General features: G+C 26.5%; 2 protein-coding genes across 3 annotated transcripts in view; one reads left to right on the top strand and one right to left on the bottom strand.

Annotated features, from left to right (window-relative positions):
- The window catches only part of LOC112594303 (UDP-glucuronosyltransferase 1-7C-like), a 45,761-nt gene that overhangs the window by 8,766 nt on the left and 14,074 nt on the right, over positions 1-22,921 (top strand). The gene's annotated exons all lie outside the window — the stretch shown is intronic.
- Positions 6,982-21,275, bottom strand: LOC112594304 (farnesol dehydrogenase-like). Of its 2 annotated transcripts, XM_025339016.1 has the most exons (7): positions 21,163-21,275; positions 20,820-21,031; positions 15,850-16,021; positions 15,643-15,769; positions 15,152-15,281; positions 9,592-9,741; positions 7,085-7,177 (listed from the first exon to the last, which is right to left on the bottom strand). In XM_025339016.1, the coding sequence occupies exons 2-7, from the start codon at positions 20,949-20,951 to the stop codon at positions 7,085-7,087; spliced, it is 804 nt and encodes a 267-aa protein (XP_025194801.1). In that variant the 5' UTR covers positions 20,952-21,031; positions 21,163-21,275. The 2 variants fall into 2 exon arrangements, with proteins under 2 accessions (XP_025194802.1, XP_025194801.1); XM_025339017.1 differs by lacking the exon at positions 21,163-21,275 and having other exon boundaries at positions 6,982-7,177; positions 20,820-20,951.

The raw sequence follows: 22,921 nt of genomic DNA, 5'->3' as shown, positions 1-22,921 counted from the left end.
AAAATAAAAATTGATTGATAATTTTATAACCTCTTTGGAAAAAAATAAAAATTGATTGATAATTTTATAACCTCTTTGGAAAAAATAAAAACAGATTGATAATTTTATAACCTCTTTGGAAAAATAAAAATAAATTGGGAATTATAATATTAACTCTATGAAAAAATGTATAGGCTCTTTAGGATATATATGTTTGGTAAAAGTCAGAATACCGGTAAATGTAATTTTTATTTAAATTATTTTATTTTATATTTAATATTAAATAGGTACAGTTGGTACACACATTTATATTGTTAATAATTATTTAATATATTTTTCATACACATTAATATAAATAACATACACCAATACAAATATTATACTAAATATTATAGCAAAATATTTATTATAATTAATTATTTACTCAGGGTTGACTTTTATAGCATCTTCCGTTGTACAACACATTTTTGGTTGGAAATTTACATTGATTTGTAGTACATTTTATCAAATAATCGTACATTATAAAGCTTTGTTCATAAGTCAAAAATAATTACGATGCTGCTTGATGGATAAAAATTGCATTATCTGAAGTTATTATTGTGAACTCCATACAATTTTCTGATATAGAAATAGATTTCAATTAGAGTGAACTTATTCTGAGCGAAAAGTTGAGAGAGTGTTTTTACTTATTTTGCTTTGTCGATATCAATACCCAGTACCAATTTTTCTTCTCTGTTAATATTAACAATACCTATCAAACCGTTTGAGTCACCGATAGTCAATTGATTTTTTCTTATATTAATAGACTTAAATTCTTTGACTTCATTCAATATACCTAATATATTATATTTTTGATTAATTATGTACAAAGAGTTTTTGTTATTTTTCACTGGGGCAACACTATATAATAGTTCATAAAAAGTATTTTAAGTGACATATTGAACGTAATTATAGTATTCGCGAAAGTTAAAAAACGAACACTGATCGTAAAATTATTTTCAATAGGCCTGGATATCAATCTATTATCAGTATTATAAACTAAACTCTGCGCACAAAAATATTATAGTAGGAACAAATTTTATTACATAGGTAGGTATATTTTTGCCTAATTTATTGATTGTGTAAGTAGTATAACTTTTTTTCTGTTTGATCTGACGGCACCGCAGGAATTGCTTTTGAATTACTTCCACGACACCGCCATCGTTTATTAATAATACAAATTACAAATCACAAATATTATATTCTTAATGACAGTCCTTTAAGGGCGCATGTTGACATTTTTGAAAAGAATACAATACAACAATTTTAAAACTTAGTGGATTATGACCCGTCAGTCTTGAACCTCCTCTGTCTTCACGGCCTGGCGTGTTTATCAGCCAACCTCGCTACTCGTACTGGGCTTCCTTCGTTCCGCTGTTCTGGAAGTGCCTCACGTAAAGTCTCCGAAGCCACTCGGTTTACGGCGTCGCGTGGCGTCTGCATCCGCGACCTAATCCTTTACGATGACGATAGGACGGTGATAAGCTCTTTATGGCCACAATTTTGTCCTTTATAATACCTAATCTGTACCTAAGTCAGTCTTTGGTTAATATTATTATATCAAATATATATCTGATTTTATGATTTTACCTTTAGCTTCTTTAGTAAGCTTTTAGTTTGTTTTTAATGTTTTTATGTCATCTCTCTCTTCTCCAAAAGGTATGTCGTGACCGTCACAAAACTAATAGTGCACAAATTATCATATTGCACGTCAAAATACTACAAATTGAGCGTATAAGATTCGCAAAAAAAAATTTCATATTTCTCAAGTGGAGGGGGGCTGGTGTGATGTCACGTCAACTCCCCCCCTTCCCAAGGGTTTTTGATATAGTTCTGGGCCAGTAGAACTTCAGATATGACTTAACAAAACATGTCATCATCTCACGTTTCAATAATATACAGCAGAATCTGTTTAAGACGCTCTCACGTAATACGAATTCCTGCGTAATACGCTCATTTTCACAAGTCCTTTGATTTTTATAATGGTTAACATGTAAATGACTCCGGAAAATATGCCTTTGTATTCCCCGGACAAGACGCTCTATGTCAATGATGTTGTGTAGTATAAAATTAATAATCACAATAATATACAATATGATTATTGAGTCAATAAGGCGCCGCAACTTAGTACACACTATGATGTGTACATACTACATACTATACGATAAGAATGAGCATTAAATATACACTACTAATCACTTTTTATCTCTCCGCAACAAAATCACTCGATTATGTACACGAACTAAGAAGATAAATTGCATACCTACTTAAAAAATATTAAAAATGCAAAACAAACAAAAATTGATAATTTTTTTAATGTAAAATAAAGTATGTAATTTATAGGTATGTATGTAAATGTAAATTATAGATAATATGTAATTTGAAATAATAAAAATAAAATTGAATAATAAGTATATTGTATGTATTAGTACACTAAAATTGTATATACAATTTTTATTTGTCAATTTTCTGGTTTTACCGCGTAATACGATTTTTTGTTTAATATGTTATTTTTATTTGGTCCCTTGGATAGCGTCTTAAACGAATTTTACTGTATATAAAATATAGATTTGTTAATAAGTAAACAAGTGAATTTCGTGCTTTTCACTTATTATAATTTATATCGCACTTAACAAAATAAATATCTGTTTAGTGTTTACATAAATTTAGAATTTTTATTTTCTATACTTTTCTTTAGAAACATTCTATAGTGTAATTCATTTTTTAAATTAAAAATAATTTTACAAAATCGTTGAAATAAAACTTTTTAAAAATTAATTTTAAAATTTTTCTCCTCCAGTTGTGATATCATAACGATAATGGCTGCAAATAAGAAATACATTAAATATGATCAACGTCAATAATCAGCGCCTATCTCAATTCTAAGTACTTTTATAAATTAGGTATTAAAATCAAATTCATAATTCAATAAACTTTCGACTAAAAAAAGTTGTTATATCATATAAACGCGTTCGATATAATGATGACTCAGCAATTTATTGTCAAACGTGTAATCAAAAAAGTTACGAAGTACTTATCTACAAATGTTTTTACTTACAAGAACATTTGGCGGCATTGCTAAAGAATTAATTACGGCATTCGCGACTTCTTCCACATCAATTATTTTGAAATTCGCTGTAGTCGTCACTTCTTTGGCGTATTTGAGAATATTTGCTACCTAACATATCAGCTGTTGCTGTTGGTTCTGAGCTAACACTCTTAATATTGAAATATTCAAATCAATATAATTTTCATTGTTAATATTTTAAAACTCGATAGCGAAATCGGCTACTAAATGAAATGATATTCTAAAGTTCTAATATTCTAATACAAAAAGTCAAAAACGCTGAAGCCAAATCGATATCACTATCTCAAAATCAATGAGTTGATTTGTTAAGAATAAATTAACTTGTTAAATACTATTCCTTTATACATGAATTCAGAAAATTATATATTTGTAGGTTAACCTCGACAAATTTATTGTAAAACAAATAAACTTAAATGGGTGAAAAAAACAAACAATAATACTTCAAAACAAAATATGTAAAAATGTATTTTATACGGCATGTAGCTTGTATAATACCAAGCCATATTTATATATAAATATTAGTGTTTGCTATCGATATTGAAATACAAATAAAGTTGACGAATTTATATTTATATATACACTTCTATAACTTTTATCTACTGGATAATAAATTATGGCATATGTTGATATGTTTCAAAAAAACATTAATAAAAAAACTGCTTGAAGAAAAACATTTTTAAACAGAAAATACATATTTCTATTATTTTTATATCTCTATATTTAGAATTTTTAATTTCACATACTTCTAAGCTAATACATAAACATTAGTAATTAATAAGCATTTAGTTATAAAGATATGCAAATTGATATGGAAATTAAAAATTAATCGTTGGCCAACACAATACTTAATAGTAGTAAATCAATATTATTCAAATAATAGATCGTAAATACCGAATTTGAATTTTTATTTATGAATAATATTATAAATTAAACATTTTTCATAATTTTTAGATTGTTTCTTCTTTTTACTGTTCGTTGGGTTGTTTTGGTGTTTGATTGTCAACCTTATACTTTATCTTCAACTATCACTCATCATTTGTTAAATTAATAAATGTATGTCCTCCCAAAGAACGAATAACCGTGTTATATATGATGACACGGCACATAAACACTATTTCTGAACAATAATAATGAATGACCTATTTATTTGAATGATGTGACCGTCGATTTTATTTTTTGTCATCGATTTGTAAGCTTCTCTCAAACACACGCTGAACACCAGAACAATTAGATTAATTGTGCCTTGTCAATCCTCCAGTTTCTCGTCTGTATCACATTAGCCATATATTTAATATTTCATGACTTACGACAATTTCTAATATTGTATTTCATATGCAGAAGTCTGAAGTACTCACTTAAAAGGATCGATATTTTCGCAACTCCCGCATTGTTAATCAAAATACTGGGACCTCCTAGTGTCGAATCTACCCACGAAAACGTCATTAACAGCTTGCTCGTTAATGACATGGCATATTTAGCGTGAAAATAGTTCCATAGTGTTTATTATTTAATGTCTCGGTTCATTTCTTGAGATCAAATCAAAAATTGAAATATATATATATATATATACACGATACTATTACACATTACTCATTTAATAATATAATATATGTAGTTATTTTAAAGATTTAAGCTATAATAACGTATCATTACTAAAATATATTTTCCTAAAATTTAATCATTTAATTATTTTTCATTACCTTACACAATCTTCTCTAAAATTTCTGATACTAACACACGCATTATTAATCAATAATCTTACAATGTAAAATATGTTGAGCACGGGAAAAATAATATTGTCAGTATAATTAAGTCGTTAACATAACAGAGCGATTTTTTTTTATCGAACAACGCTCATTATTTCGATAATGTTTTTAAAAAATATTCATAGATTATTCTCTACGTTTATAAGTGCTGGAGAATTTCATCATTTACCAGATACCAATATTAAAAGTTAAAACTACACTTTATCTTCTTCCGGAAATGGTCATATATCCGGGAATTTAACCAAACACGTCGTACATTGTAGTGTTTGTATGTGAACTTTGTTTATATTTGATCGTGTGTAAAATATATCAATGCGTTACCAGGCTCAAATCTTCGTAAAATCTATGCTGCGTAGCAATAATAGGTGACACAAATTACGTACTTACAAAAATACGTGTGAATACAAAAATTGAAACATACTTGCTCGTTAAAAGAAGTCTAGTCGTCGCTCGCAAGATTCGGTGTTAGAGAACAGTGGCCCATTATTGGTACACACAATGCACTGACGAAAAAGACGACATGGTTGGCATGACGAAAAGGCGACGCGGTTGGCGTGACGAAAGTGGCATCAAAGTTGTTGTGCTTTCAAGAACTAGTAGTTTTATTTTCGGTGGCAGAGACCATTCTTTGACGACGCATAAGAAACACAATTCTTACGTTTTAACGTTACAAATACGTGACCGTACGTCCGTACAACACGGATAGTCTCTTTTGCCAATTACAAAGATTTATATTTGAAGCTCCCATTTTCCACGTGTCACATTCTGGCCGTTATTTATTAATATATTATGTTATAAGTTTGCTTGTTACGATGGTATGCGATTACAGTAATCTTTACTGAAACTAAAAATTCTAAACAAATGAGTATTATATATATTTCGTAGATATTTAAAGTTCAAATTCGTATAAAATTAGGTATTTAAACAAAGTACAACGATTTTAGTTATTCTGTAGTACCTACTTCTAAAATATTTTTCGAGGAGATTTGAAACTTTCATGTATATTATACACAATTTTATTCTCAAATGCAACGCTTTTGGCAAAAATTAATTGAATCCACTGCATTACAAACATAAAAATATGATACTTCAATAAAAAGTAAATAAATACTAGTAGTAAAAATTGATTATAAAATATATTTAATAATAATATTGGTCTTCGCTATCAGAATCATTTATCGTAAGATTAATAGTTAAATACAAATTTAACACGTACCATAGTAATGTCATAATATAATAATAACTTCCTCAATGGCCGAAATACACTCAACACCAACTACGTATAAAACAAATCAATTAATTATTCTCCCTCTCCCTCGCTTTTTAATTTAATGAAAAATGTGCAATCTATACAAAAAAGTATTATACAACATGCATGTTATGTTATAGAATAAAAAAATAAACAAATCATCAATGCTTTTCCTTCATGAAAATTACTGATAAACGGTTGACCAAATTACCCTCCTTCCTCTATCAACATTATACAAACTTATGTAAATTCTATGCATATAATAATTTGTTGCATAGATTTTACATTTGGGAGGAACAAGCTAAACGTACATAATTCGTAGATACCTACTGACTATTAGATTTCCATCAATTGATAGAACTCAATCATTGTATTGATTAAACAACGAGAAATACGCTAAACGTCAAAAGAGTTTTGTTTTCCAAATCCACAAATGCATAAGTATTTTTTAACGACATTTTTCTTTTAGCGATAAATGAGTACAATTATTGTTTTTGATAATCTCAAATTCTTAACAAATTAGTATTTATTATAGGTATATGTTTAGAGTATTCAGTATTCAATATTTTAGTTTGTTTTTGAAAAATTTAAAACTTAAACTATAAAAAGTCTTATTTAAAAAAATCTTAACATATTATGATATCCTATGAACTGCTTATTGTATATTACATTGTTATAAAATGGCTTACACATTTTATAAACGTTTTGAATAAAATAATAAACGAAAAGAATTTTATGATTTTCAATCGCTTTCATTAAAAACAGTATTAATCAATAAATATAACATGACATGATATAAATATCATTGTCTTAATAAAATAATAATGAATTAATCATGTTTTTATATTATAAAATAACCATTTGATCAAATAGTTGTAACATATAATCGTTTAAATAAAATAAACACTAGTTTTTTTTTTTTATATTGATTCGAATCAAAGAAACAAATATTTTTACAATGAATTATAAGTTAAGTATATTTTCCACAACTTGAGAACTCGGTTTTAAATGAGCCTGTATTGGTGTTCCAGTAGGTATGACAATCATTTCAGCAATCTGAAAACAGACATTATTGAGAAACCAAACACAACGTTATTATAATATTTTCATTTGTATGGGTAAATTATTATAAAGAAGATAAAAATAAATGTTTAAGTTATAAATTCAGAAAGTCAAATTAACTGATGACACACATTCCATAAAAGTGAAGATTGGATTTTTGTTGTTATTATTATTATTATTTCAATAAACAATATCTGTTAATATTTGTTTTTCCAATTTTTTTTTTTTTGAAGAATTGTATACGTGAAATACCATTATGTATATTAAATAAACTTGCTGTGTTGTAGGCCTGACCCCAAAATAAATAAACGGTTATAAATAACGGCACTGTATTTTTGGTTGTGGTGTATTTCAATTCATAAGCACACGTCGGTAACAGTATAGGTACCTCACTTTATATACAAATCTGACTAAAGTGGCAATTCACTTGCGGTGAATTGTATGTACTACTCAGTGTACTTAGGTTTATGTAGAGATGTGAGTTTGTATCATACAATGGTATAAAACTGTATTATACAAGGTATTAAACAAACGGTATAAAATTATTTTATACAGACGGTATAAAAAAAAATGAAGGCGTTATTTTTAGTTATTATTGCCATAAATAATATCTTTATTATTTATTATTATCATTTATAATTTTAAAACGTTTATTTAGCATTAATATGTTAGAAATGATACAAATCAATAGTACCTACTATTATAATATTGTAAATATAGGTACAATAATATAGTGTATAAGTATAAATTAAAGTTTTCGATTTATTTTTATTTAAAAATTTAACATGAAAACAGATACCCTAATACCTTTGTTTATTTAAACTTTTTAAAGATAAAATAAATTTTTTTACTACATTTCTGATGTTAAATATAAGTACTTAGTACTTACAAAAAGTAAAAAATGTGGAACCATAAAGTTAATAGATATATTTGTATGTTAATTGGTATAACATAATAAAGAAACATAAATCCTAATTTATTTGATATTTTAAGAACATAATTTACTACCTATGAAATATGAATTGTTATTAAAATATTTTAAATTTAAACAATATCTAGTCAATAGATATAAAAATGCATGTTACAAGGTACATCATAATTGGTAGCATGACTAAATATTAATTTGGTGAATTTGGTCTTAAATAATTCTTGTATTATGTATTTTTTTTTAATATTTTCTGACCTTTTAGCCATTTTACAATTAATTAATTTTAAAATGATTCATATTTTATAATTAAGAATTGTTTTATAGCCTGTGTTAAATTTCTGGTAATTTAAAGTACTACAAAGTTTTATACGGTATATTATACAAAAAAAAAAAAAACCATATTTTTACATCTCTAGGTTTATATATAACAATTATTAACTTCGTGGGCTAATTGGTTTAGATGTACCAACGTCCGCGAAAACAAACGACTTTAAATTACGTTACTGGTTATTATTGTTAATATTTATTTATATATTATATCAGTTTATATTATCACATGGAATAAACACAAATAGAAAAGTTTGTTCAGTGCCACCTATCAAATGTGGTTCAAGCCTTCCTGATATTTCTAAGAATAATACTTTAAACTTTTGTCAACATCAGCAGTCTATTGTTGAGTCTACAACCCACAACTATACACACACACAAACATACATAATGTTTTTTATATTTATATATATATTAGATATTAAAACTTTTCAAATAAATATTCTAAAATTCGTATATTTTCTAGTGTACGGTATTACCCATACGTAAATATTTGATGGGATATCCGGATTACATATACCTACGTATATATAATTGTATATACCAGAATTATTTATGAGTTTATAACTAAACTGAGGGTGAATTTCGAGGTTGTAAGATTTGTTATCTGGTTAGATTGTAAATAGATATTTATTTATGCGTATGATTAGAATTTCTAATTATATTTTATACACGTTTCATTAAATTCTTGTACATTATTGAGTTTTTCGAAATTATTCCGGTTTAAATTCAAACATTCTATTATAGAATTTATGTTTAAAGTTCTACTATAATTGTTTAAAATATGGATCTTTTTAAATATGTTCTAACATCTTTCTTGAACTCCGGTCATAATATAGTTTAACGATTATAATTGCAAAAAATCAATAAATTATTCAAAAGATACAAAAAAAAATAAAAAAAATAACGATTTTTTGAAGTTGTGACTAATTTAAAAGTATAGGTACCTTAATTGGATTGAAATTCCTAATTAGACACATTTTTAGTGTAAAAAATATATTTTATCATAAAATCGGGTTTGATAATACGATGACAATTATTTAGATATTGTTAAAAGTGTTTTAAAAAAAATCATTGGATGCTACTAAACTAGATTTATAGCATACTTGATTAATCAATACAAATTAGTATGGGTACAAGTAGTTTTACGTACAAGAACATTCGGTGGCGTTGCCAAACATGCGATTACGGCATTTGCGATGTCTTCCATTTTGAGCATTTTGTAGTTCACCGTAGATATGTCTCTGATAATTTTGCTGACATCTCTTAACATTTCTGTAGCAACTGGTCCTGGACTGATACTCTGAATATTAAATAAAATAAATATTATTATTAAATGTTTTTTTCGGTAAGTAATTGGGCAACCAATATGGAGTAGTATTAATCAGCCTGTCAAACGAGGTAGACGCATAACAATATAAATAATATAATACAAGAACTATGAGTTCAAACAATCGTTATTACTATTCAAAAACCAATGTTCCGAGACCTTATAACCATATCATTATTATAAGCGATTATTATTCCGACACGCGTTAACACGAATTAACTTTTGAGATTTAATAAATTTGATGACGAAAAAATTTACAATACCTATCAATAAAATCTGGACAGTATTTATAAAAATATGATATAGGTTAAAATATAAATTAAATTGTAAGTACTTAAATTATGTAAGTATGTAAGTCGTTATTATTGTATAGAAATACCGTATAACAGATAATCAAAAAGTATGTAATAATTAATAATAATTTATTATCTAATACCTAAATTATAAATATGTATAAGGTATCAATATTTTTATTTTAAACATTTATAAATTGAGGGCTGCTACGCTTCTATGACATCGCAAGTAATTTGTGCGTCAATGGTTAGGCTTAGAATTTAATATATTTACACAATTTAACGATATAATAATGAGATAAAGCAGATATCATGACAACCATATACGACTGATTGACGGTTGTCTTTAAAATATAGTACAGCCTATAACCGTTATGGCAACAAAAAAAAAAAGAACATCGAAATTTATGAATCAAATTTTAATAACATGTTGTAAAATATATTAAATTTTATAATTATATATTTAAACGTTTAACCTACTGTGTACAGAAATATTAGAAAAAAATAAATTGATGACTTAAACTAAAAAATTGTTAATCTTTGAAATTCTAATAAAAATGTAATAACTACATATTTCAGAATTTTAATTGTACGTTTTTCAGGTGCTTACTGTCTTTAATTTTATTACAATATATATCGCAATGCAATCTTAGCCCTTTCATCACGTCTTTTTAATTTTTAAACCTAGTTCCTTTAATAATGTAGTTTTTAAAAATCTGATTTTTGGAATTTTTAAATTTACTTAGATTTTATTTTTGAATTCTTGATATTTTTTATATTACTTAAAAGATGGTTTGCGGAGAAATTAATTTATATTTTTAAAGAAGAATGGCCTTACTTTATCTTTCTACAATAAATTTAGCAAGTAGTTTTTTTTTGAAAATGTTAACACATCAAAGTCAAAATTTTAAATAGTAATTTTTGAGCTATTTAACTTAATCTTATAATTTTTTTAAATTTGTTTTTAAAAACTATCATCCTTAGTTTAAACATTTTAATACTAGTGAAACGAGTAGTTTGAGTTTTGAATTAAGTAAATTATTAGTCAATAAAAATATCTACTAAATAATGTACAACTCAAAAGGGAGCCAAGAGGGGGTTTCTCATTTGAAAAACGGATGTTTGTATCGCAAGTTATTGTGAAATGTTAATCATGAAGATTATACGATTATTGTATAGCATGAAACATACTATCGTTAATTATACGCGATTTCAAAGAAAATTTACGCTTCGGATAATTTTAACGCAATTGCATAGAAAACTATAAGTGCGTCTCAACAACTTTTGATAGTGATCCTCTTTTACTATATTATACCGATCACCAACTATACCAATATATTCACCTCGACCTCGTATTTAAATACAATAATATTTTCTGTAGCTTAACGTGAAACTTGGTGGTCCTATGCCTATAGAAAGTGAAAACTCCCTTAAACACAGACATTAAACAATTAAATAGATAGTAATGCTAGTAAAAGTAAAAAAATAATTTCCCATAGGTTTTTAATAATGTTATAACAAAAGTATTGTAGTCACCAGACTAGAACGTATTTTGAGAACTCCGAGAACAAGGCCACTAAATTTAATACTCTTTTAAAATATTTTAAAAATATTATTTTTTAACAACCAACACGATTTATCTATGTATAAACAATATATAGGATGATTTGCCAAGTATATTCATATTCATTTTTTATTTAATAATCAATTATTCAAACTCTAATTCTTAAAATTTTTAAATATATACTTTAAGGCCATATTCTCAAATTCTCGAGATTATTCAAACTATTATTCAAAGAATGTTTTGTGATGACACAGACTTCTCATTTTTAAATTAGAATTATTTTTTTTTAAATTATTAAAATATTTATATTATAAATAATACTTCTTAAAAATAGTTTTACGAAAATATAAATTATTATATGTAATATCGGATAACAAAATAATTATTCTTGAATCACGTTTTAAAAATTACAAATATTGTTAGATTGATAAAAACTACTAAAATTTTTAAATTATCATGGTCCTCATATCTTCCAAACTTATTATCGTGGATCTATTGTCTTTAGTACACAGATTCAAATAACTAAAAAAATAACTGCTCGCTCGATTTTTGATTTTTCTAAGTGGACATCTTTAATAAAAATAATTTACTATTTAAAAGTGGGGGGGGGGGTTTGATTTGAAAATAAAAGTTTGTATCTCCATATAGGATACATATTAGGTAAGTTACAAGAAATTAGTACAGAAAATTTCAAAAATTTTAAAATATGGTCTTAAAATACATTGGGAAATTTCAAAAACTAAATTTTAAATACCTGCAGTATTAAAGAAGAAGAAAAGGGATGGGCATGCTTAGTTAATCATTCGGTACATATCATAGTTAGTAGAATAGAGCTAATGAAAACCTATGTACTGCTACAGCTGCTGCAATATCGTGTGGCTAACTATTAACTACTAACTATGTGTATTGTATTAATTATATAAAAATAAAACACGTTACAAACCGAAATTTAAATACTCTAATTTACTTTACATATACAAAAAACACCAACACTAAACAAAATATTAAAGTGGAATGTTTGTTGTTTTTATAAATAATTATTGGTATACCCACCATAAAAGTTTTGTGATACATATCACGAATTCTACAACTATAACCGTATTGCAGTTTCAATATAAATTTATCGTTAATCTGCAAACATCATGAAAGACGAGCTACACTTTAATAACGTTATTCGCCATATGAGAATAAAATATATACAACTCGCTATTCAAAATTCAATTATTTGATGGGATATTCGTTCAAAAATATATTATATGAACAGGAATTGGAGCGTGTTAAACTCGATAAAAATTGTTATAAGTAGTTAATATATATTATTAATTATTTTGATCGAAAACGGGAAGGGGTAATACATTAATACGCTCCATAGCAACTGACACACTTCGAGAGAAAATATATTTGAAATCATGCAATGGCAAACGCTTTGAAAGGCAAGTATAATTTTTGTAAAAATAATGTTTTATGGTTATATATACACGATATTTTCATTTTATTGAGCTCATCCTTTAACAATATATAGCACAACAGGCAAACATATACAAATATTAACCAAAGTACAATATAGAAATACAACACACGCCTAATTTTCTCGAGATTTAAAGATGTTGGCTATTTTATTGAAACGAAAATTCAGGAAAATAAAATCGATTGATTTCAACTATCCATTTCAACGACTTAATAGAAAAAAATTATCACGTATCGTAGACTGTTAAAATTTTTGTCTTTTTTATTTATAAAAAAAAAAGTTTATCCTGATTACATAATTGGACTTGATTTTTGAATTAACTCAAAGTACTTAAGATCAAAAAAATATATTTTAAAGTACTCATCGATTTATGAATATTTAGACACTTATTAAAACTTATAATATAATAGATCTTAAAACGAAGTCCAGAATGTGGTTTGTACACTATTTTTATTTTATTTATTTTTTGTTTTTCAAATAAATAAAAAATATATAAAAATTTGACTAATTTAAAAGTTAATTCTTCCATAAGACCATAAAATATTTTATTATATACTCAAAACAAACAGTTATTGTCCAGTAAATAACGACAAAAAAATACAAATTATCAAAAACCTTAATTACAAAACAAAATTAAACAACGAAAATAGCAATTTAAAAATCTATTTCCGATATTACTATAAAATATGGTATAAAACAAGTTTGCAACAAGTTTGCTACTGTTAAGAAACAAACAAGAAAAGTGTTTTCTAAAAATAGAAAATAAATTTTCCATAAATTTTTATTTTTAATTATAAACTTATAACCAACTGTTGTGATCTAATTAGACCTCAAACGTTTGAAAGTAAATTAAAAATATAATTATGTTCCTATTATTTTGTGCACAGAATAGATTTTTTTCGGTTTATCGGTCAAATATAATATATATATAACTGTACAAATAAACAATACCAAGAAGACCTTTTGAAATTTTTACTATTGCTAAGAATTATATAATTATAAAATATCTTTAAATAACAAATTCTCATAAATTATTTATTTTTTATTATTATGCATTTATTTTTATAAGTAAACTAATAAATAAAAAATAAAATGATTTGGTTTACAATATTAATACTGGATAAAAATATAAATATAAAATGGCGAAAAATTAATATTTATTCAAAACTGCATGTATCAGTTAAGAGATAACTTAATATATAGATATTAAATATACGCATGATTTATATGATATATAAATATTACATTATACTCGTAAATTAGTATTATAATATAAAGCTGTTAAAAACTATTTAAAAAGTGAAGTCTAGATCTCCCCCGTTTTATAATAAAATATGTTATTGTACTTGACAAGTATAAAACTTAAATAATACAATTTACTATTGAAAGTTTCTAAAAAGGTAAAATTACAGATTTTGTGAAGAAAGAGCAAGTAATTCGTATAACAATTTTTAATCGAATTAACGGAGAAATTTATGTTGTTGTAAATTATAAATGTGTAGGTGCTTGCTTACATAAATAAAAATATAACTGATAGGACTAGACACTTTTGAGTTTTTTCCACTGTTTATTATAAACAGTACATAAGCTGACGGGAAAATGTCTTTGAAAAACGGTACTGAGTAACAATAAGACTAACAAAGTAAAAAAAGTATGGCAAAATATTTACATAAAACCTATCACATTTAATTTATTTGAACTTTTTATCCGGTAAAATATTCTTATATCTATATAATAGTGTAACCACGACGGCCATTATACCATATTAATATGTATTACCTACCGAAAGTAATAGAAAGTTTTTTCCAGCGAAAATATAACATTACTCTACCCCGAAGAGTATTTACGGGGAAACTGTAGTATGTCCGTACGGGGCATTAATACCACTTTTCCACTTTTTTTTTAAATATCCGTTGAAATCATTAGGTTTTTAAATAAATAAAAATAATGATATAAGCACAGTGAAACTATTTATATGAGAGTAACAATACGATTATCTTACAATAGGTTCTTTACTAATCATATTATAAATATTGTATTAATTGTATTATACTATACCGAAACTTTGATATTTGATCCCATTAATTGTAATTCGTGTCGTAAACCATCGCACAGTACTGTGACTGCATACTTTGAAGCATTATACATTTTGAACCCAAAATGCGGAGTTATAGTATGCCCAGCAATACTAAAATCAAATAAATATGTAGGTTTAAATATTTATAAATAAGTAACTACAGTGGAACCTCGATAACTCGAACTTCTATAAGTCGAATTTTCGATAAATCGAAAAAATGTCTTGGCCTCTACTTTATAACATATCATATGTGTAACCTCTGTAAGTCGAATTTTTGATGACTCGAATTTTTTTTCGCCCCCAACCGATTCGAGTTATTGAGGTTCCACTGTATACTTGTACATAAAGTTGTTTATCGAATATTATATATAATATGATTAAAATATGTAATACGCATTTAACCACAGTAATAATTAATTATCGTGAAACATAATTAAAGTAAATCGCTTTCTGAATATTAATAATAAATTACCTATTTATTTGAATGATATGACCGTCGATCTTATTTTTTGTCATCGATTTATAAGCTTCTCTCGAACACACGCTCAACGCCAGAACATTGAGATTAATTGTGTCTTGCCAATCCTCCAGTTTTCCGTCTGTATCACATTAGCCATATCAAATATTTCAAGACTTACGAGAGTTTCTAATATTGTATTCCATATGCAGGCGTACTCACTTAAGAGGCTTGATATTTTCGCAATTCCCGCATTGTTAATCAAAATACTGGGACCTCCTAGTGTCGAATCTACCCATGAAAAAACGTCTTTCACAGCTTGCTCGTTAGTGACATCGCATACCTTTGTATAAATAGTCCCGTAGTCTTTATCATTTATTGTTTCGGCTAATTCCTAGAAAACAAATCAAAATTTGAAATACATATATATATTACATACTTTATACTATTATACTCAACACACATTTAATACAACAATATACATATTTTACTATATAAATAATTTAAACTTTTACGACGTTTGAAAATATTTTCGAAATATTTAATATTAAGTTATTTCTGTTTATCTTTTATTTTTTATTTATCTTTACTCGTTCTCTGACAACCCCTAACTAGGTCTCAAAAGACACTAACGTTTCGAGATTAATAAATTCGTTTCTAAAGAGTTCTAAATCAACAGACAGCCTCCCTCATTAAGCTCATTATGTCTTATCATTGAATTATTTACTTATTTTTTACGTATTTTATACTGTTTATGTTGAAAAATAAAGCATTGTCATTGAAAATTGATACAGCGATACGATATCGGTTTGTATTATACGTAGGCATATCTATAATTTTAAGTTATTTATTTAGCTGATATTTCTGTATTGCTGCGTAACTTAGCAAAGTGCAAACACTAAGACTGTAATTTAAGTTACAATTTCAAGAATTGAAGTCGCAATACAGTGCTCTTACGAGATCAGAGTTTTTAAACCAGACAATAATATAATTTTGTCGCACCATTGCACCCTAAGTGTTTTTCTATATGACTAAGTACATCAAAACATTTTCCAACATATATCCAACTCACACGATTACCTACCGTTCATTGATCAATTGATTAACGCTTAAAGTTCTATTCTTCGTTTTAAATTTACGTTAATATATACATATAATAAATTTTGAAATAGATAATGAAGTACCGCCGTATCAATCTATCAGTCTATCTATATGTAAAAAGACAAAAAGTTTTCGCGAAAAAAAAATTTGAATTAATTTGTAACAATATACTTTTTAACTGATGTACAATTCGAATAGCTATAACAACTTTTTAATATTGATTTAAACGAAAATTCCTGTAAATATAACAAAAATGTTGTAATTAATTCGTACGTCTGTTATTTTTTTTTTCTGTTTATAATAGTGCAATGGCATACACATTTTTCATAGGTCTTTACATTTAGGATAGACAACATTATCATAATTTCTCTCAACACCAATACACCGCTTGGTATCGCTAAAATTCAGATAAACAATGATCATTATCAAAAAATAAATATTGATTTTAAAAATATAATGTAATATACAGTTTAGACTTAGTGTTAAGTCACTTGCATATCATGCTCCTAATAACTCACAGCAAATATACCTCACAATTAATTATAATTATCAATATTATTTTTGTGGTCTTTGTACTTTGTATTGTAAATAAAGTGCATTGAAAATCATTCTACTGATGATTTACTTATCGGCTATCACACGTGTATAAGACGGTACAAAAAGAATTTTGAAGGCCACCTGTTAATCGGAGCTATAATCAACAATATTAAAGTCAGGTTTATTTTTATTCTATTAATTTCCTTATACAAATCGAATCCTACAAAATCGGAATAATTCTCGATTTCTATCATTGCAACGGCAAACTTTTAAATGTTTCCGATACTTTAAAAATTTAAATCCACAGTAACGAATAACGATCTACAAAATCCTTATTCAAAATAAATAATTCCTTAATAAAATATATTATTTTATCATGCCTTCCCATTATTATTCATCTGTAATTTAATACATTATCTCTCCGATCCATAATCACTGGCAAAATTTGCATTCCATAATCTTATTACTTTATTCAATCTGTCATCCACTTAACTAAACTCTACAATGTAGAGTTTACATGGTTATTTTTAATCGTAATATTGACTTTTATATTTTATTTTAATACTGTTGATACTATATTAATTGTTATGTTTAATCATTAATTTTTATTAAAATATAAAATCATCGATTAAAATAAAAACTATCAGAAAAGTCTACGTTTAATACACCGAATAGTTATCATTATTTTATATAATATTTATATAATATTAAGATCGGTAAAAAAAGTCAGTTTAATAAATTGAATCTATCATCTCAATACCATGCCATTCACTATTTAAGCAATTCAATATTATATTACAGAATTGATATTTTAAATGTTCATTTACATAGGCGTATTGCATACATTTAAAAGAATACCTCAACACAGCAAATATTAAAGGTCTATGCATAAATCAAATTGAAAATATATTTATCGATTTGATTTAAAATCGTTCACTTTCAAGAGGTCCCTCAACGATAGAGCTTTTATAAATAAGATAATTAATGATCAATTTATCATTTTGGAATTATTCTTTCCAAAGTTTAAACTCTAAAAATCAAGTTTGTAACGTAAGAAATATAGTATATTTTTAGTACCACTACATTCAATAATATAATTAATTGTAGACATTACTGTCTTTTAGTTTCCTGTAATAATACAATAAAACAAGTTTTGATTTTAAATTGTGAATAGAGCAATGAATGTAGTTATTCTATAAATATAAGCATTTTTTTTTTATGTTTTCAATTTAATAGTAACAATCACTCTATTTTCAATTTCAATATTGTTTTCGGATGAAAATTAAATCTACTACCTAGTAAGTATTTTTAATTAAACTAAAAATTCCCAGTACTTTTCTTAATAATTGGGAAAATTTAAAAAAAAAACAGAAATTCAAAAACCAAAAACCTTAGATATTTTGGATAGTTTCACTGAATGTTTACAATGGAACTTTTATACACATGATATTTTAAAAATATTTTTGCTGTTTTTGATCTCTTTATAAGCATTTTAAATTTTTTATTTTTTATTTTTTTGTTTTTTTTAATAAAAGTCAATACAAAATATTTTGCTCCGTCAAAAGGCTTGATATAATACAACATTTCTTATGAATTTTTAATAATATATCTTATTATATAAATATTTAAAAATATAAACTTGGTATTTCATACAAGCATTTGAAATTTAAATTCGGATAATAAAGAACAATGATTTTATTTATTTCGTTGTAATTTAAAAACAGTTTTCCATGAACCTATTCACACCATGTTCTACAATAAATCTGTATTAACTCAAATATTAAAATATTTTAATACAAATTTATGCTATTTATAATAATACTTATAATCGTTACAAAAATCCTACACTAATAAATTGTTTATATCTTATTATACAATGTTGATATTTAACACGTCTGTAATACGCACAACTTAGCATATAATATATAGTTACTTTTAATTAAAACGCTTCTTAATTTTCATAATAAACGGTTTGTACTTTATACCTTTGAATGTAAATTAATTTAATGATAACAGTATAACTAAACTACCATCCTAAGCTAAAATGCCGAAAGGCGTAAAGCCAAATTACAAATTCTAAAGTGTAACTAATTTATGTAAACATAACGGCTTAAGTGTAATAGGTTTATTGTTCTACAAAAACAATATAGCCAATATTTGAACGATTAAAACTTTGTTAATTGTCGAAAAACGCAAAGGAGAAATATTCACTTTGTAAACCAACTAGGCGCGCTAATGTACGCCGTTTCAACTCGGTTTGTAAAAACGTTTACGAACATTGCTGCAAATGCAAATTATGAAAATTAATTTATAATGCGCGACAACGATACGGTAAAGTGGCTTGAAAAAGTGAATATCGTCAACTTTTCCTATCGAACCGGAGATAAAATCGTTTTCCCTCGGCTCTGCACACGAGCGTGTTCAGGTTTTCTGTCCACAACAATATTGTGATATTAGACCAGCGATACTCGACCTACAGCTCACTGATGGTTTTTACGCGTGACCCCAACATAACTCATTGATTTGATAAAAAAAAAAAATTAATTTCAAAACTAATATTACAAATATTACAATAAAAGATAAGTATAACAAAACTATCAGTGTGTTGTACGCGATTGCGATAAGGATGATATGTATTGGGTATTTTAATTATTTATAACGATTTCTCGATGTATTTTTAATTTTATCGCTTATCATTAAACTAGCCGTAGCTCATATTATGTATTTACGAAAAATGCAGCCTATAAGCTCAAAATATGACCCAAACGCAACCAAAAAGCGCAAAAAAAATATTTTTTTAACAAATTATAAACGCAAATAAATTTTACAACAATAAAGTGTATTTTATAAGTTATATATAAGTTTATATTGAGAATATTGTAACTTAAAATAATTATCAGCCTTCACTGTAATTCGTTACGATAAAATTCGATATAATACTAAAATTCAACTGAACCCAATCACTGTTGATCTATATTTGAATTATAAAAATACTATAATATATTAAATTAAAATGTATAATTTAATTTAATAATTAATAATTTTAAAATGAAACTTAATCTGTAACGAGTACAATATTTATTTTTGCGCTTTTATCTCACTACTAAGGTATACAAAAGCGCAAAATAAATTTACGCATTTGGTCTATTGAAAAAAAAACGATTTGTACTTATGGGTTTCACCGAGTTACGAATTATGATTAAACGAACGGTTAGTCACAATGCAAATGTGTAATATCGTTGGTGTCCGGGCACTTTTATTTATTAAATTTTTTTATAATAAATTTTATATACGCAATATAATATAAAGGTATTTTTAGTTTTTTTTGAACCCCCTTTACGTTAATTTCAACTTGCGTAACGTTTTAAAACATTTTATGCGGCCCAAAAAAAAAGAGATCAAGCATGGCTGTATTAGCCGTAGTAGTTATTATACGTATTAATCACCGATGCGCCCTGAGCATTAGGCAGCAACCTTTTATTTTAATGTCTATGATCAAATGACTTTTATCGTACCTAACCCCAACAAGCGACTGCATGGTCGATATGGTTTACCTTAAGTACGTTTTCTCTCCTGGCAAGCGCCACAACGTGCACGCCATTCTTCGCCAACTCGACCGCGATCGCCGCCCCGATGCCAGCGCTGGCGCCAGTAACTATCGCCACCTTGTCTCTCCACCGTTCCATCGCGTTTTTTTCACTATCGAAATTCTTCCGATGTCATGCGCGTCTCTGAACAGCGCGCACTCGTATGATATTTTTGTCTCCTAAAACGAAAAAACGGAATAAACGACTGACAAACGGTATAACATCAACATTAACCGAGGGAGAGTGGCGGTGACACTTCCGACCGAACCTTTCGGCGCGTAATAATGTATAATATTATTATCTATCTTACTGTTTATTGTGCACCGTTCGGACCGACAAAGACAGGTATTATGCGCTGTTGATAGACCATCGAAATCGTTGTGCGTTGCGTTGCACCTCGTTGCGTCTATTATATATCTACCAATATTATTTTGTATGCATATTATTATCATCGAAATACGCTTTTACCGCCGACGAAATGTCTCCGCATGGCGCGCTGCCCGGTCGTTATTTCCTTGGGCTATAAAAAAGTTTCTTCCCGCGCAATACACCAGGCGCGCGTGTACAACGACGTTGTGTTTGCATTGTAATGTTCACCGCTAATTAATAAAAAATAATTATACAATATTGTGCTAAGTGAATAGTGACTGTGATGAGTTGATGAGTTATAACGATTAAAATAATATACACGTTACTCGTACGAACAACATGGGGGGGGGGTAAATAAACGGTAAGAAACCTCCTAGAGGAGGGGGGAGGCTTTATTATATACGGACGAGGCCACTAGAACGTGAGAAACGTTTCGTTTTCCAATTTTCTGGAAATTTTTTTTCTTTTTTATAAATTTCATATCATTGTCGAAGAAACGAATACATTTAATTTTCTATTGTCTTGAAAGTCTTAAAATACCTGTTCCATACGGAATTAATAAGTATGGGTATTATGTTTTTTTTATGTTTAGTTTAGTTATTTATAAACAATTTAAATCTTCTTCAACCGTGAAAATCCTATGTCTTGAAAATTTCAATATAATACCTAACCTATAAACTGTTTATTGTTTAATTAATTAATAAATAAATATTGGTAGATATATGGAATAGTGAAATGACTAACACGCTTGATTTTTTAGTTCTTTTGAACAAAATTAATTATTGAAGTACATAGAATGTTACTATTTTCAAATACTTAAATTTAAAAGAGTATGACATATTATTTTAACTATACGTATTTCGAGTGGCTGAGAATTAACTAATTTATTAACCGTCAAGATATATGCATATAGTTTTATCTTTGTCTTTTATAGCTATATTATAATCTTTAGTGCTCATTACCTTATTCTTACTGCTTAAAAATAATTTACTTAATCCTACATACTTAAATACAGTTGTCACTAAACAACTATATATTTTTAAGTTTTCACTTTTTTCAACAATAAAAATACAACATACATTTTTTATTTCCTTTTATAATGTAGAATATTACTCAAAGTATTTTGATGTTTAGTATTGACATTTCGAACGAATAAATCAATAAGTTATAAGTAGATACTTATTTAATGTTTAAATGAGCTGAATGTGGACCAATATTTTGTGATATGTCTCTGTACGCACTATTTAACTCCTCAAATCTTTAAATATTTATAAATTAACCTATATGTTTATAAACTATATAAAGACATTAACTATTCGTCCAAAATTAAATATTTATGCATCAAAGCTCGTACACTGAAAAATATTCTGCTTTACTTAATTAGGAATTTAATTGTAAAAACTTAAAAACAATAAGAATAATAAACACTTTGCTTATGTATTTTTAATTTTTTTAAATATTTTAAGAACAATATTTGTATGAGATCTTGTATTATAATATGTTTAAGCATTTTGAGTCGAAAAGTTTTTCAATACAAAAAATTCAAAAATTTCAAATACTATTTATAAGTAGCTTAATTTTAGTGAAAATATACATATATTTTAAAATTATTACAAGATATATTGTACAATATGATTTCGAGTATATAACGTAATTAAAAAAGTAACTGTACCTATGTATTTAATATTAACAGTTAACAC

The sequence above is a fragment of the Melanaphis sacchari genome, unplaced genomic scaffold, assembly GCF_002803265.2.
Source record: "Melanaphis sacchari strain LSU unplaced genomic scaffold, SCAv2.0 Contig22_pilon_pilon, whole genome shotgun sequence".
Taxonomy (NCBI): domain Eukaryota; kingdom Metazoa; phylum Arthropoda; class Insecta; order Hemiptera; family Aphididae; genus Melanaphis; species Melanaphis sacchari.
Note: the sequence above shows the minus strand (reverse complement) of the source record. Positions and strands in the feature narration are given on the sequence as shown.